At 42.4% G+C, this 16383-nt stretch overlaps 2 protein-coding genes across 7 annotated transcripts in view; both read left to right on the forward strand.

Annotated features, from left to right (window-relative positions):
- The first annotated feature begins 2417 nt into the window (after positions 1 to 2417).
- Positions 2418 to 7244, forward strand: ZNF639 (zinc finger protein 639). Of its 4 annotated transcripts, none has more exons than XM_065844887.2 (7): positions 2449 to 2530; positions 3304 to 3556; positions 3735 to 3839; positions 4155 to 4222; positions 4796 to 4903; positions 5605 to 5742; positions 6009 to 7244. In XM_065844887.2, exons 4-7 carry the CDS (start codon positions 4165 to 4167, stop codon positions 7154 to 7156), a joined length of 1452 nt encoding a protein of 483 aa, XP_065700959.1. In that variant the 5' UTR covers positions 2449 to 2530; positions 3304 to 3556; positions 3735 to 3839; positions 4155 to 4164; the 3' UTR covers positions 7157 to 7244. The 4 variants fall into 4 exon arrangements, with proteins under 4 accessions (XP_065700962.1, XP_065700959.1, XP_065700960.1 ...); XM_065844888.2 differs by having other exon boundaries at positions 2459 to 2530; positions 3331 to 3556; XM_065844889.2 differs by having other exon boundaries at positions 2476 to 2530; positions 3457 to 3556.
- Positions 7245 to 10565: 3321 nt separating this feature from the next.
- MFN1 (mitofusin 1) overlaps positions 10566 to 16383 on the forward strand; it is a 31602-nt gene continuing 25784 nt past the window's right edge. For 2 of the 3 annotated variants that reach the window (XM_065845115.2, XM_071812591.1), the window contains exons 1-5: positions 10668 to 10883; positions 11131 to 11252; positions 12110 to 12245; positions 14288 to 14450; positions 15070 to 15194. In XM_065845115.2, the coding sequence (XP_065701187.1) occupies positions 11138 to 11252; positions 12110 to 12245; positions 14288 to 14450; positions 15070 to 15194 (539 nt within the window). In that variant the 5' untranslated portion in view covers positions 10668 to 10883; positions 11131 to 11137. The other variant, XM_065845114.2, reaches the window with a different exon arrangement.

The following is a 16383-nucleotide window of genomic DNA, read 5'->3' on the forward strand; positions in this document are numbered from 1 at the left end:
CTTCTGTTTATTACAGCGTAAGGTGAGTTTTACCTTTTCCAGTAACTATGAAATGGTTATGAGTGGTTACTGCCTTGTTTTAAGTGCACTGGATGGTTGAGGGAAAGGACATGATTAGTTCTTGCTCAAATACAAGTTTTAGACTTTACTGCCATTACTGTGGTGTCATTTTTTTGGTAGTTCTAAGTCTAGATCCATAAAGCATCAAAAATATGGAAAACTTGCAAAATCATGTTGGTGAAACAGAAGGACGACTTGCAAAGCTTTAGCATGGGGCCTCAATGAGCTCTCCTGATTTTATGTTGGGAAATCACTCTGGTTTCCAACCTGATTTGGAAAGACTCGATCCAAAATCTGAACCCAGGGAAAACGAAAGGCAGGCAAACGGATGCTAGACAGGATGCCTCAGGTGATCTCCTGTAGGCCCTTTTAAACACTAACAATCTACCTTCAAAGATTATCATGAGCTACAATTACAGCTTTCATTGAAAAAGAATAGTTTGCCCTATTCTTATTTCAGTAAAGACACATCCCTACTAATTGAAACGAGCATCTGTGTGAATCACTGAGACCAGAAGGTGAATATCACACAGCATTTTCTGTATTTTCACTTGGAATGGGTTCTGGGTGATGAAACCCTGACCCAGAGCTGTCTGAACAGCCTGAGCACATGGTGGTTTGAAAAAAAGAGAGGACTCATTTAGACTTTTCTGTCTGAAGCTTTGATGACACTGTTTGATGTTTGTGACTTTGAACTGGATCTGCAGCTTCAAAGCGGATTCTCCTCAGATGTTTGCCTTTCACTCCAAGTCTTGTCTTTTTATCTGACATAGGTGGTGTTGGGCTGCGCTGCTTTGTGCGGAGAAGCAATCAAACAGAAGGTACAGAGATGTGTTGTGCTGCATGTGGAAGGGACTTGGTTGGTCTTGTTCTGTCTTGCTGAGCAGGACTGAATTAAAAGGAAGGGGGTGGGTTTTGTGGGGGATGGGATGGGGGGTGTTCTGTGTATTTTGTTTGGTGGTGGTTGTTGTTTTCTTTTTTCTGTTGTTTGTTATTTGCTTTGGGGGATTCATAGATTTGTATTTTTTTTAACCTTAGAAAATTACGGATTGTAAATTCCCATTACCACCCTCTGCTGGCAACTGGGGAAAGTGTGTGGGTGGTTTTATTTCTTTTTTTTTTCCTTTTTGGAATGTTTACATGGAAAATTTTTTGTGAATAGAGGGACAAATATGTGGGCATGCACCCATTTGGGTGGCTGTAGCCAGCTGATGAAGACTTGAACACAAACTGTCCTGGTGAAACCTCAGCTCCCGTGGCTGGATTAAACAGCAGAGAACAAACTGGCCTGGGATGCCAGGATCTTGTTTGATTGGCAGTTCAGCTCCAGAGATAATAGATACACCACATTTATTTCTGAGGCCTCAGCGGTGTGTGTTCAAAAGGATACCTTTATTTATAGCCGTGCTGCTTACTGTCAAAACTTCTGTGTGATGGCAGGACGAAGCTCTTTCTATGTGGCTCCAACCAAATCACATCACCCTAAAGATACATTTCCAGCTTTCAGGACAAAGGCTAAAGGTAGGATTTTATAAACTCAGTAAATCCAGTCTTTCCTTCTAGCTACTGAATAAAACTGAGGCCAGAAGCAAGGTGTGTGTGTGTGTGTGTGTATATATATATATATATATATATATATATATACACATATATATATATACACATATATATGTATTATTTTTTACTTGTCACTAGAGCAACAGCATTAGGGATGTTGTGGATACTCTGCTAATTGAAGCTTAATCTTAAAATTAGGTAGCTCCAGGCTAAGCAAGAGCAGAATTGCTCCATGTATGGAATTCCATGCTCAGTTTTAAGTCATCAAATTAAGTGACAGTAAAGGTCTCCCTGGTGTCTTCAAAATAAGTGAGTTCTTTTTCAAAATAGGATACTTTAAACAGCATCTTACTGCTTTGTGGAGAAATAGAACTTACTGCTCTATACTGCAGCATAAAAAAGTGAAGATGAGATGAGCAGAAGGAGGATTTTTTGTGTGTGATTATGACTTTGGAAAATTTTGAAAGGGGGAAGTTGCCTATTTTAATTCAATATCCTTATTTTATATTGATTTGCCTATACAGCAGCTTCTATGTTGTTACAAAATGTGTGTTGTGAGGTTCTTGCTTTGACATCACACCCTCTCTCATGTAAAATATGAGCCTGCCCTCTCCAAAGTGAGATTATATGCTACCAGGCGCTTTACAAGCCCCAAACAAAGCCTATATAGGAGAATGAGGTGGAGAACTTCCCTGAGCAGCTAGTTTGAGCGGTGAGATGCCGGGATCGTGTATAAAGGATGAACTAACGGTTTACGTCGCCCCCCGCGGTTGCTACGGCGACGGACGGGGGGCAGGAGGTGCCCGTCGGGCCGCCAGGGGGCGCCATGTCCGTGGCCGCCGCTGGCCCCGCCCCTTCCCCCGCGGTTTCTCCGCGCACGGAGGCGGCGGCGGCGCTGGGCGCGGAGCGGAAGGTGAGTTCCGGCGGCCACACAGGGGGGGAGCGGCCGCCGCCGTGGCCCGCAAGCCCGGGGAGCCCCGCAGCTCCGCCGGTCGCCGCCTCCCTCCCGCCTTTCACCCCGCCGGGCGCGGCCCGCGCGCCGCCGCCCGTGGCCCCGCGCCCGCCCCCATCTTACCCCTCGCCCCGGCGCCATTTGAAGCGAGAACCCGCACCCGCCGCCCTGAGGCGAGGGGCCCGCCCGCCGCCCCGCGTCCCTCGCCGGGGCGCAGAGAAGTGACTCACGCTCCGCAGCGCCCTCGGGCCCGCGCGTCTCCCCGTGCTGAGGCGGGGCCGGGCCTGCGGCGCTCCCCGCGGGCGGATCCCGCCGGGGCCCGCTCCCCGTCCTCGGAGCGTGGCCGCGGCCTCGCCCCTGCCCTCGGCTCCGCGCTGAGGCGCCGCCCGCCGCTGCCGCCGGGGCGGGGAGGCCGGAGCGTTTGCCGTGGGTCCGCGCTGCGGTCCCCGGTTCCGGCCCCCGCTGGGTCTCCGGAGATCTCGCGTTCCAGGGCCTGTACGGGCCGTTCCCAAAACCGCGCCCAGGAGCTGGGAAAGGTCCGGGAACGGTACCGGGCGGGGAGAAGGCTGAGCGGTGTAAACTGGGATAAAACTCCGTGTGCTGCAGGTTCTTCCCTTGCAATCAGAAAAAGCAGTGAGGGTGTTTGATTCTTCTAGACCATCACACGGTATTAAAAAAAAAAAAAAAAAAAAAAGTATTTTTCATGGTTTTCTCCCCTTAAAATCTTAATTCAGACAAATTATTTCATCTCATGAGATCAGTATTTACCTGATGAGGAGCCTGTTTTTCCCACTTTCACCTGTGGTGGACGGCGCTGGCTTTAGAAGATCCTAGGCCCATGGGTGCAGTGGTGTTACAGGAACCCACATCAGAGTCTATGTTTGCAGCCTCACCGCCTTCAAAACTGGGCCAGCGTACAGCTCAAGTGTTTTTGGTGTTGTCTCCATCAGTTTTTCTGTTGTCAGGAGCTGCCAAATGAAGTGAAAGGCAAGTAAACTGAGACTATACAAAAAATAATGAACTTATCTTACTAATTTTGATACTCTAAATCAAAATTAATATCAACTTTCAGTTTTTTAGCTTCATTCTTTGTAATACTTGTTTATCTGGCAGGTTTTTTGTGTGTTCAAGTTTTAAAATGTTTTAAAATGGTGTTTCTCTGTAGATGGAAATCTTCTCAAGCTGATGTATTCGCTGGGTTTGGGAGCTGTACAGCCATCAGCTTCTTAGCTGTTCTGCTTGTTGATCGTGAAGAGTCTAGGATTTTTTGGTAAGGGTGTATTACTTGTGTTAGTATTTTCAACGTAAAACTTCATCTGAAGGGCTCTGCTTCAGAACATTTGGTCTCTAACAAAAGGCACCAGGCTTGGAGTATGAAACGAGACTTCAGTACTTGTGCACATTTAATGTTTTCTTAACTGTAACAAAATGGGCTGGGGGTGAGAAAGAGGACTAGGAAAAACCTCTTCGATTTAATGTGAGGGTTTTCAAAAAGTTTGTATTGATGCATAAAGTAATGAAAGACAACCTGCATACAAACAAGTCTGTCTAATACTTGAATGTTTTCACTTCACAATTTGTTTAGACTGTTCAAAATGAATGAACATCCTAAAAAGAGGAAAAGGAAGACTCTACACCCTTCTCGATATTCAGGTCAGTCTAGAGCTTGAGTTATGTCCACTTTATTAAGTTTATTTTTTCTCAAAATAATAATTTTGTTACAAGAAGGGACCCCATCTGCTAGTACATGGAAGGTCATTAATATAAAGGGTAAGATAAGAAGTCTTGGTCTGAATGTACTGAGTACCCACTCTGTGCTCTGCTGTGCAGCCACTCTCAGTCAGTGCATCTGAACAGTTTTGTTCTGTGCTCCCTGCAAACTGGGAAACTTGTACAAGCTACAAAATGATCCTATTTGATGCACAAGGGGAGGGATTTTGTAGAAGTTGGGATGGGGCTGTCCAGAAGTGTTCAGCGCTGGACAAACGGTGCTCCTGTCACTGTCCTCTTTGGGAGCAGAGTTTGATAATGATTGTATCTGATGCTTCAAACATCAGGACAACAGCTGAAAGTTGTAAATCACACCAGGAATATTATCTGACCAGCACAGAATTCTCCTAACACAAAAAGTAAAAATGTAGCAGATTAAGATAATTTTGGTGAACATTAAGTACACATCGAGCTACATCCATGCATTAGTAAAACTTTTGTTTTGTTTTGTTGTAGATTCTTCGGGTGCAAGCAAATACATAGACAACAGTGGAATTTTTTCTGACCACTGCTATAGTGTCTGTTCTATGAAACAACCAGATATAAAGTTTTCTGAAAACAGAGGTAAGACTACATTTTGGGGTCTTGTTCTGCCGTTCTTTACTAAGTGTGTTGTGCTCATGTTCATACAAGTAAATGAAGCAGAAAATAAGTAGTGGGTGACTTCTGAGCAGCATTGTGATCTGATACACCTTAGACCAGTGGAAGGTTGTTTAATCGCTAGAATTTAAAGACAATTTTCTAAGTAAAAAAATGATGATGGAAAGATCCTTCAATTTTACAGCATTTATAATGATTAGACTTGTTTATCTAAATACACACTAGATAGGTAATGTAAAGCTGATGTAAATAAGAGCTGAGATGGAATTTACCAGCAATTGTAGGAAACTGTACTGGTACTTATGGAAAACAAAATGCCTTTTTGTAAAACATTGACCTAGTGGATGTGAAGCTTAGCAGAGTGAGTGTGAGGATGGATTATTATTCCTTTTCTTTTCACTCAAATTAGTCAGCAAGTCTCCAGAAGTCTTACAAAGCACTGTATTTTAAAATGTGATGTGCAGAAACATCTCAGAATATTTTTTTTGTCTTTCAAATGTAAAGTTTCATTTAAGGAATTTAATTTTTTTCCAGTGTAATCAATTGACTGTTTTTTTCTGAAATTTTAAAGACAGTTGCCACCTTTTGAATTATTTTGTAAGGAATGATGGCGATACTAGTAATAGGCAAACGATGACAAGAAAATCCTCCTTCTGTCTTTGCAGGTAGGTTCCACAGTCCCGTGCAGAGCCTGGACACAGATGATGACGGGAGTCCCGTGCATGCTGGGACTTCTCAGTGGAGTGGCTCCCATTCAAATGTTGTGGGGTTGCACTATACAGACCTCAAAAAGAAGGATAAAGGTATGTGTATTTGCAGCTTTGGTGCTGGGAAGTTGGAGAGCATGGCTCGTAGCTTTTAATGTAACTTTTTTGATTTGACAAGAGGTAAAAGATTAGTAATTTACATTCTTTATTTGTTAATTAAACATAATACGTAATCTGGCTGGGGAAAAAATAACTGCTTTTTGCATTTGTATGCTGCTACAACTAGCTGAAAAATTAAACATGTGCCCAGGTGCTTTGCAGGTGTTTTTTAACCTTTTGGTGTTATCTCTTTCCTCCTGCAGATAAAGGTACTAATCCTGGAATGTGCAGAGACTTATGTGATTCACCTATATTCAGTGACAGCCCTACAGAGGAAGAGAAACCTCTAGATATTCAAACTGTAGAAATTTCTACAACAGAAGTGAATGCTGTAGAAGTTCACGATATAGAAACACAAACTGTGTCACCTGAGAAGCTGGAAGCTGAGGACCTAGAGGAAATCCCTCTGGAAACCTGCAAAATCTTTGAGAAGAACCAGGCTTTGAATATCACAGCTCAACAGAAGTGGCCTTTGCTGAGAGCCAACAGCAGTGGCTTGTACAAGTGTGAGCTCTGTGAGTTTAATAGCAAGTACTTCTCCGATTTAAAGCAGCACATGATCCTGAAGCATAAGACATGTGCGGACACTCATGTCTGTAAAGTTTGTAAAGAAAGCTTCTCCAGCAAAGTGCAGCTCATTGAGCACATAAAACTCCATGAGGAGGATCCGTACATCTGTAAATATTGTGATTACAAAACAGTGATATTTGAGAACCTGAGTCAGCACATAGCAGACACTCACTTCAACGACCACCTTTACTGGTGTGAGCAGTGCGATATGCAGTTCTCCTCCAGCAGCGAGCTGTACCTGCACTTCCAGGAACACAGCTGTGACGAGCAGTATCTGTGTCAGTTCTGTGAGCATGAAACTAATGATCCGGAAGATCTGCACAGCCACGTGGTGAATGAACATGCGTGTCGGCTGATAGAGTTAAGTGACAGCTATAATAACAAGGAGCGTGGACAGTACAGTCTCATAAACAAAATCAGTTTTGACAAATGCAAAAACTTCTTTGTATGCCAAGTGTGCGGCTTTAGGAGCAGGCTGCATACAAACGTCAACAGGCATGTAGCTATTGAACACACCAAAATATTCCCTCATGTTTGTGATGACTGTGGGAAGGGATTTTCAGGTATGTTAGAGTATTGCAAGCATTTAAGCTCTCATTTATCTGAAGGGATTTATTTGTGTCAATACTGTGAATATTCAACAGGACAAATTGAAGACCTTAAAACTCATTTGGATTTCAGGCATTCAGCAGATTTGCCTCATAAATGTACCGATTGTTTAATGAGGTTTGGAAATGAAAAAGATCTTTTAAGTCATCTTCAGATACATGAGACGGCGTGATTACTTCCTTTCCTTGTAATCAATTTGTTAGAATTTGAATCAATTTCCAGTCACTGAAATGTGATATTAAATACAACTTTAACAGCAATTGTACAATTGTAATGTTTTCATCTTTATATCAGCATGTGTAACACCTTGGTGTTTTGAATTTCCTTGCCCTAGGGGTTCCTATAGGAATAATCATACAGTGTAGTGGATCAGATTTTGGGGGGAGGGACAGTGGGAGTAGTTGCATGTTGTGATAGAAGTTCTCATGGTCATCTGCACTTTCACATTTGATGTACAGGGGCAGCTCTTGAGCTTGAAAAGGGACAAAGAGAAAGCCAACACTGAGTTCCGTGCTTAAGTAACACCATACTGATCTCAGCTGCACATCCAGCTCGGGTTACCCTCTGTGGCAGCAGCTCATTGTCCTTACGCTGAGCAAATTACACCAGCCTGCCAAATATAAGGGGTGTTCTAAAAATTCCCAGGCATGGACATCTCCCAATTCACATACCAGCCTGCATTTCCCACCTCATACTCTTGATAAGCTTTTAAAATTGTCCCGTCTTTCTCTTGAGGTAACATATCTGACCTCATCGTTCACTTTCTTGGCTCAGTGTTTAATTTCAGCCCTTGTCTGTGGGACTGTCCGACAACCTTCTCTTCCACACGTTTACTACAGAGCTCCCACATGATTTTTTGTCTCTGTTCTTTACCTTCAGTTCCTATCTTTTAATGCACCAAGTAGACACACATTGCTTGTGTGCAGATTGGATCATGTTTTAAGGAGTAATTGTAAGGTAATTTGCTAGGTGTTCCAGCTGAGAATGTACAAAGATTGTGATTTTTCATATCTAAAATCCTAATTTAGTTGTCACTGGAATGATATATGTCACCAACGTAATTTAGAGCAAGTCTGTTAGTTTATAGTTGTATTATTATAAGTCTGTAGATTTATAATCAGCTTTCCAATGCTACTAATTTGAGGTCAGTTATAGTCTGTACATTTTATTTTTTTTTCTACATACAGGCTTAAAACACTGGTACAGTACAAAAAAAATTATTAACTTTAATGACTTTCAAATTATTTCACACAACTGTTCAGATTAGATAGTGCTGTCCTGCCATTATAATCTTTAGAAGTGAATTTTTACAATTCTGTAGCTGTATTTTGGAGTGGAAGCTTGGACAGATACGAGTGAGACCATTTAGATTGTGCTAGTTATCAGGGTGAAATTACCCATTAATTAGTGGTGGAGTTTGTTTCTTTCTGCATTGATTGTAAATTGGTAATGTCAGATTGTCTAGTGCAAGCTTTGTATAGATATAATTAATGTACAAAACATTTCTTAATCAGTGAGATCTAGTGTTAGCAGCTTCGAGGCAGGCAAGGGTCTTTGCATTTGACTTTTAAAGCTAAGGATAAAAATTGGCTGAGTATCATCAGTTTATGGAAGTTCCAGTTTCTAGAGAAGTATTTCTGGAAAGTCTGCTATGAACCAGTTAGTGTATATTTTTTTGTAGGAGGCAAAGTTTGAACTGCTGATGTACTACTAAATCTTCGGTATAGCCATTGAAAAAGGCAACCTGGCGGTGTCCTGACTGTATTTAATTAGCCCGTTGTATGACAATGTCTGTGGTAGAACTGCTGATTTCCTATTTTGAGCACATTCATCCTGGGTGGCTTAAAATGGTAGCAATAATATAGTCAACAAAGCTCTAAGAAGAATTATTTTATATGTGGAAAGTTCATTTTGTTCATATGGGTGTAACTGAGAGGGGAGGGCACTGGTTCTCTTAAAACTCTGCCCTTGGTGACACGCAGGTGGAGGGCACAGCTGAGCTCTGGAGAGAAAGCCACTCCAGGGGACAATGACAACATGAACTGTGGGAAAAAAGACATTTAAACAAACAATGACAACAAAAAAGTGGGCTTCAGCCGTGTGTATAGACCAGCACCATGTCCTGTGCAGGAAGGGTGGTCTCTTGTAAAAGTACAGAACTCTGTGATACAGAAAACTTGCTTGTTGACTCCTGAATAACTTGGGAGTTATTTCTGTCTCTGAACTGGGAATGAAAAGAATAACCCATAGGAATGCTATGAAACCAAATCCTTCCTAAAATGCACCCCATGGTATCTAATTAGGAAATAAAGTTTGTCTAATGTTGGGTTTTATAAATAAGGGACTAATCTTAGTGTTTTCTTTTTAGCACCTATGCGAAAGTAAATGGAAATACACAGGAGTAGCAGGTCTCCTATTACCTTAGCAGGAACAGAGGTAGGATATTGGTTTCCACACCACCAAGAAGGATATTAAGTAGAAAAAATAGATAATGAGTGGAATGTGTCTAGAAGCTGGAAGGCCAAAAGGAATGAGTGTATGTGCCAAGGACTGTGTGTTGTTCCAGTGGAAGAGTTGAGTTTATTTAAGTGAAATGTGTGAGCGAAGGTCAGAGCTGTGACACAGCCGAGCTGAACTGAGGGCACGGGCGATGCGGCTGCTCTGATACTGCCAGAGGCTTCAGTCGTCTTTAACCTGAGAGCCTGAGCAATTCCCTCGCTCTTGAATGAGACAAGTTAACTGCAGTAATCAGTAGGATGCCAGTAGTTTTATTTTTCTCCAAGACACCAAATAAATATATCAAATTCTGTTGTTCATTACACTGGTACCTACATGTCACCTACTTCTCCGGCAGCTTTCTGACTGGAGGCTGTTGGAAGTATTTTGAAATTGGGAGGAATATGTACTTGATGCTTTGAATTTCAGACTTCGAGCCTTTAGGCTTAAATACCTGTTGTGTATTTCAACTTCCCAGATTGTGTTTGTTATTGAACAAAAGAACTTTTTAACAGGAAAGATTTTGTTAACTTCAAAATTTAAATCCTGCTCCTTATTGCAAGAACTTACAGCAAATTCATAATTCTCAGTGATGTGTTCTCCAGAATGCTTATTGTCACTGATTGCCATTGTTGTGGTCATTCTCATTTTGTTATGCTCCTTCACGGTGATGTATCAAATGTATAAACTCCCCGTGCTTTCGAACCCATGAAGTCCACGAGTTTGTCATTCTCGCTGACAGAACGCTACGTTCTGTTGGAGCGCGGAGGCCGCGTCCCTTCCGCGGTGCGCAGGGAGGAACGGCATTTGAGCACAGAGGCTGCCACCGAGCCCCCCCGGTGTGCAGCGCTATGGAGGGCCCGGCTCCTCTTCCCGGGGCCCAGGGCAGCGGCTCGAGACAAGCCCGGCTCCATTTCAGGAGCAGCCGCCGCTCCTCGCGCTCCTCTGCCCTCGCTGAAGATGGCGGCTGCCCGCCCCCCCCCCAACTTGGGCCCTCAGTAAAAATGGCGGCCCCCCGCCCTCCCTTACAGCACGGCCGGGAGCGGGGTGAGGAGAGGCGGAAGCGGAAGTGATGTCCGCCCCCGTCCCGGCGGCGGCGGGCCAGGAGGAGGCGGCGGCGGCGGCGGCGGGGAGGGCCAGGGCGGCCGGCAGGGCCCCATCAGCGGCGCGGCGGTTGCCGGGTAACGGCGGAACGGCCTGGGGCGCTGTGAGGGACCGGGGGCGCCCTGTCCGCTGGGTCCGCTCCTGCCCTGAGCGGCGGGGCAGGGCTTGCCGGGTGGAGCCGCGGGCCTGTCCGCGCTGGGCCGAGGGGACAGCGCTGACCTCCGGGCGGCGGGGAGGTTCTGAGCGGCGTTTTCTGAGGGGAAAGTCTCGTATTTCGAGAGCAACCGGCACCAAATCAGGTTAGACCCGTACACGAGCTTCGTGAGCCGCTGTCGGTGTGTGTGGCGAGGGGAGGAGAGTTTGTCAGAGTAATGGAACCAGCGTAAACCAAACTTATTGATATTCGTTGTGGTTTGGGGCTTTGATTTTGAGTTTCGTTTTGATTTATTTTATTTTGTTTTTAACATCTGGGTGAGAAGTGCATGACTTCCCATGTAACTGGGTGTATGGGATGCTTCGGTCACTTTTATGTAACTTTCTTTGCAGTTCCATAATGGCAGACACTGCCGCCTCTCCCCTGAAGCACTTTGTGCTGGCTAAGAAGACGATCACTGCCATCTTTGACCAGCTGCTGGACTATGTCACCGAAGGAGCAACGTTTGTGGAAGGTTAGTGTTCTTAAACACAAGGGCCTTGTCTGCTGCTTTCAATATGTTTTACAGCAGCACAGTATACAGCATGGCATCCATTGATGTGCTGTTTGTGTAAACATATGCCTTCAGAAATAGCCACATTTTTCATTGGATGTTGATGTTTTTAGCTTAGGCTAGCTGGGACGCCTAGAATGGTTACATGTACGAAAATCTGATTGCATCACTCGGGCTGGTAGCCTGACCTCCTTTCCACCAGGGTGAAAGCTTAACCACTCCAGCATTTCTAGTCCTACTGCAGTTTCTTTTACATAGAAGGATAAACAGGTTCTTCCATTGTTCAGTTGGAAAGTAGACCCACATGATGTAATGCAAAGAACTTCTGATTACACCATCAGAAATTTTAGCAACGTGTAGACGCGTGTGTTACCGCTCAGAGTCGGTTGCTCGTTGCCCCGGTGAGCTGTGCAGGGACAGGAGAACCCAGCTTGGTTGGTGGATCCATGTGAGGTCCCAGTGTTCCCTTCTGGGGGAGGCAGGTGTCACAAGGAATGTGGTGCAGCAGTCTGTGGTCACAGGTGTGTTGAAGAGCGTCATTCAAGTTCTGAATAGATTTTAAATGCAGCAGTTAGGCTGTTGATTTATCTGCAGTGATTTATGTCATGATTTCACAAGTGCTTGTGGTGGAACTGTCAAATGACAAGGGCTAATATCAGTGTCTCTAGTGGGGTTTTGTTTGTTTTGGTTTTTTTATTGCTGTATAATTACAACCTACACAAATCTTTGTTGGTGTGTGGAGTACTGATGATCTGTATCTTGTATACACATGTACTCTATATGTGATTGTTTTTATGTTATTCTTTTTCTACGTGTAGCAACGTACAAGAATCCAGAGCTTGAACATGTAGCAACAGAAGATGAACTAGCAAAAATACAGACATATAAAAAAAAGTTAGCAGTCATCGGTGAGGTACTGTCACGGAGACACATGAAAGTGGCATTTTTTGGCAGGTAATGAACAGAATTACCAGAACTTAATTTGATTTTTTTTTTCCTTTCCTTGCAGGGCTTAGTTGACTGTATTTCTGATTTAAATGCACTGGAATTAGTGCTTCATTGTAAAATTACTATTTGAAATATAATACCTAAACCCATGTTCACCTTTATCTGGTTGATGCTGAATGTTTCTTTGATGCTGTCTTCATGACTGTAGATTAGTTTTGTATGTATTGGTATATGTTTTTCATTGATAAACTCTGTAAAATAGTTATTCTGTATGGATCCATTATTTGACTTAGGAAGGTTTGAGTTTGTCGTTGTCTTCTCCAGAACGGCTTTACTTTTTTTAATCTGATAGTTTTGTTTGTTTAATATCTTTGTTTTACTGAGCAGTTACTGTTAAGAACTTTTGCGTTTGATTGCAAGGACCGAAAAACTAAACTTTGAGCTGTTTCTGCTTCCACATATAAGCAGCTGAAGAAAAATAGGCAGTTCGAGACACTAGTCTTATTAGTTGTGTCGTAAGTTTGGCAGATCTGTGTGATGATTATAAGGGGTAACAGTAACAATGTAGTGTACGACTGACAGATCAATCTGAATGAAGCTGAATTCTGCTTTCCTGAATCACTAATTAGGAAACATTTTAGTTCACAGTCCTTCATGTTATTACTAGAGGCCAAACCTTTCACATATTTAGGTAGCATTTCCATAGCTATGGAAGATTTAAATTCACTTCTGTTCTAAAAAAGAATGTCTTTTCAGTATTTGGAAATTTTTAACTGGAGTCAGCTTCGGATCATCTCAGCTGTATCTTTTTATTTTTGCAGCAGGAATAAAGGGAGTTAAATGTATTTGTTGCAGCTGAAATGTGTTACTACATAAGAAGTATTCTGAAGAGATGCTGTCAGGTGTTTAGACCAAAAGTACTGAGGGTTCATATGTCACTGCTTGTATGTGTTGTGGTTTGGATTTCAGTCTCATCTGAGTGGAAAAGTCTTAAGTTTTCAGTGAGAAATTTTGCATATCTGCATTCTAAACATTGTGCCATTCTGTTGCTGTAAAATATTGAGGTTGTGGAAAGATGATAAAAATCTGCATTACTGCATGTGAAGCCAGATATAAAATAGTGAAGTCCTTCTGAAAGACTATGGTTCCAAGGCTTTCAAATGCTTTTATGTGTGTGGTTAATCTGCTGTCTGTTAGTCCGTTTTGCTTCAGGAAAATTGATTTTTCTGTGCTTAAATTTAAGCATGTGATTACATAGTTTTTCTGGAATACGAGTTTTCATGTTTTAGTTCTAAAAATTCTGTAATAGTATTGCTAAAAATGTGTACAACATTGGTCTTACCTTCACTTTGCTAAAAATAGTTCAGCTGTTTAAAGAAAATGATGAAAGGATCTGGGAAAAAGAAATTAGTTTTGTCTCAGCCTCGATTTTTCACAGTTAGAAGTTGAGAGTTGAGTCCATTTACCAGATGCGACGTGTCATAAAAGTTGCTTTTGCAAAGGGCAGAATTTCAGCACAGGAAAAAGAGACCTTAACTCTCTCTCTGACATTTTTAATATATTTGTAAAATGTCGTACAGTGAGCACTGAAATGTTTTTCCAGAAGAATTAGCTTTAAAGTGAGTTATAGTCTGTGCAACTTACTTCGTAGTGTTGTGTAATAGTTAAACCTCACACTGTTATGGGTGAAGACTAGAGGGTTAGCGTGAAGTAGGACATTACTGAGAACTTTAAGTTCTTGCAGGATCTTGAGTTGATGAACAGTTCCTTTTAATCAGCAGCGTTTTGGTTAATTTAGGTTTTCTTGGTTGGATAGGCAGTATTGATACCAAGAAAGATTTTGGGAATTGCTATTCAGATAAACTTTTCCTGCAGTCCCTATTCTGTTCTGGAAAGCTGTGCTGCCTTGGCTTGGAGCTCTGTCACCCAAAACAGCTTCCAGTGGGTGGGTCTGATGCAAGGAAATGGGGGAGCGTTCGGGTTCAGACAAAGGTACGTGTAATGTTGCTGTACTGGCCTCAGAGTGCTTTGATTTTCTTTTCCCCTAGAACAAGCAGCGGGAAGAGTTCGGTAATTAACGCAATGCTGTGGGATAAGGTGCTTCCTAGTGGGATTGGCCATACAACCAACTGCTTTCTCAGCGTGGAAGGGACAGATGGAGATAAAGCTTATCTTATGACAGAAGGATCAGATGAAAAGAAGAGTGTCAAGGTACAGTTCTTGAATGATCAATACTACTTTTCACAGTAACCATTTCTGAAAAGATGTGTCTTCTAAAAACGATTTCAAGTCTAACAAAAGTATAAGGCTAACTTGTTCTGTATTTTGAAGTTCCTGATGCAGGAGTGAATAACTAACAAATTGGGATGGTCTACTTCAGAGTCTTAGGTATTTCAGAGAAACAACTGATACGTGCCTTGTAGCACAGTGTATGTTGAGTGATTTACTTTTATAGAGCTGAGAGTAAGTTCTGTTACTTGTTAAGGGTTTGGAACATGCCTCTTATTCGGCCTTAGATTGCTTACTCACATTGATGTGTTAAACCTCTGAGGCAAATTCACAATGACGTTCAATGTCACACACTCTAGCCCTGTGGAGAATACTGCTTTGTCACTCCAAAGGAAATCCCATCTAGGTTTCAATGCACAACTTGTTCTTTAGTTGCTGAGTCTTAAGAGCTTTTTAAAAAATCGCAAATATTCGCTATTAGGAGTTATTAACTCTGTTATCCTGTTCCAGATAGGTCCTATCCAGGTTTGTTTGAGAACCAAATTAAACTGGTTTGCCGAGTTGTTTGTGGTGCATGTTAATTTTTGTCCTCTCTTTATAGACAGTCAATCAGCTTGCTCATGCACTTCACATGGATAAAGATTTGAAAGCTGGCTGTCTCGTCCATGTCTTTTGGCCCAAGTCAAAGTGTGCCCTGTTGAGAGATGATTTGGTTTTAGTAGACAGGTATGTTTTTTGCTTTAGTAAATGTTTACTGATTGATTATGGTTTGGTTGCAAAATTATTGAAAGGTGCTTTTTTTTGAGAGCACGGTTTGTTCTTTGTATATACTGCTGCCTGTCATCACCCCACTGATTTTGGCCTTGTAACAGTTGGAACAGACAACTGTCTTGTGACTGAGCTGAATAAGGGACCAGCTTTTGGCTGAGAATACTGCTAGCTTTAAAACAAATGGTTTGGAAGTGTGAGTAGGGTTGTTGCAGCAACAACCTTTTGCCCTTCTACTGTCTTTAAATCCTTCAAACTGATCACGTGAAGCACAAGCAATTTGGACTTCATTTTTAAAAGCTTCCGTTAAGAGTTGCAGTGCCTAGTATCAAAGTAATAGGTGACCTCAAAACATAATCGTGACTGTTGGATGTGTGTGCCTGTGTTGGGCAAGCGTTTCCTACAGTTTGTGTATTTAAAGAATTCTGAAACCTGTTGCTTTGTGTCAAATGCTCGTATCCCTGGCCACTGCGGTATGACCTGGTAATAGTTTTTCAAGATGTTAGGTGATCTGTACCTAATGTGTGAATCAATATAGATTGCATTTCAGGGTAATTCACTCAAATATGAGTGAATCTGTAAGTATGATTTCTTCATAAGCAGCAAAATAACATCCGGAGTGTGTTCTGATAAATTGCAGTGCTTTTGGTTGAATCTCTAATCTTGCACCTTGGAAATCAGTGGGAGTTTGTCATTCTTTTCTTGAGTGCAAGCTCGGGTCCTGTGTTAGTGGCAGAGAACACCAGTCTGGCTGGCACAGGGAGCTAGTTGGTTTGAGACACTTCTGGGTTTCTCAGCTTATGCACTTGTGCTGTCTCCTTGGGGACATGTCTTAGTATCGGAATGCTGGAAGCCAAGAGGGAATCCTTGCATCCATACTATGTAAGGCATGATTTGATCTGCACACTCTTGGTTGCTAAAGGTGAAGCATAAGGAGAGAAGTGAACCTGCAGAAACTGAGGTGTTGCAAACATGACCTGATGTTCTTTTGTATTCCACTTACTTTTAAAAAACTTCATTTTTATTTCCTATTAATTCTATGCACAGCTTGCATAGCATATCACTTTACAGTAGGTTTTTATTACTGGAAAATATTTTATGAACAATCATCATGTTTGAATAAAATTGAAAACTTGGGATACAGGGA

Source organism: Patagioenas fasciata, chromosome 9 (genome assembly GCF_037038585.1).
Source record: "Patagioenas fasciata isolate bPatFas1 chromosome 9, bPatFas1.hap1, whole genome shotgun sequence".
Lineage (NCBI taxonomy): Eukaryota > Metazoa > Chordata > Aves > Columbiformes > Columbidae > Patagioenas > Patagioenas fasciata.

Bases quoted from the DNA above. Each gene is read 5' to 3' on its own strand.
- ZNF639 (XM_065844890.2), top strand. From the start codon at position 4,165: ATGAATGAACATCCTAAAAAGAGGAAAAGGAAGACTCTACACCCTTCT. The intron at 4,223-4,795 runs GTCAGTCTAGAG...GTTTTGTTGTAG, and splicing joins ACACCCTTCTCGATATTCAG to ATTCTTCGGGTGCAAGCAAA. The intron at 5,743-6,008 runs GTATGTGTATTT...TTCCTCCTGCAG, and splicing joins CCTCAAAAAGAAGGATAAAG to ATAAAGGTACTAATCCTGGA.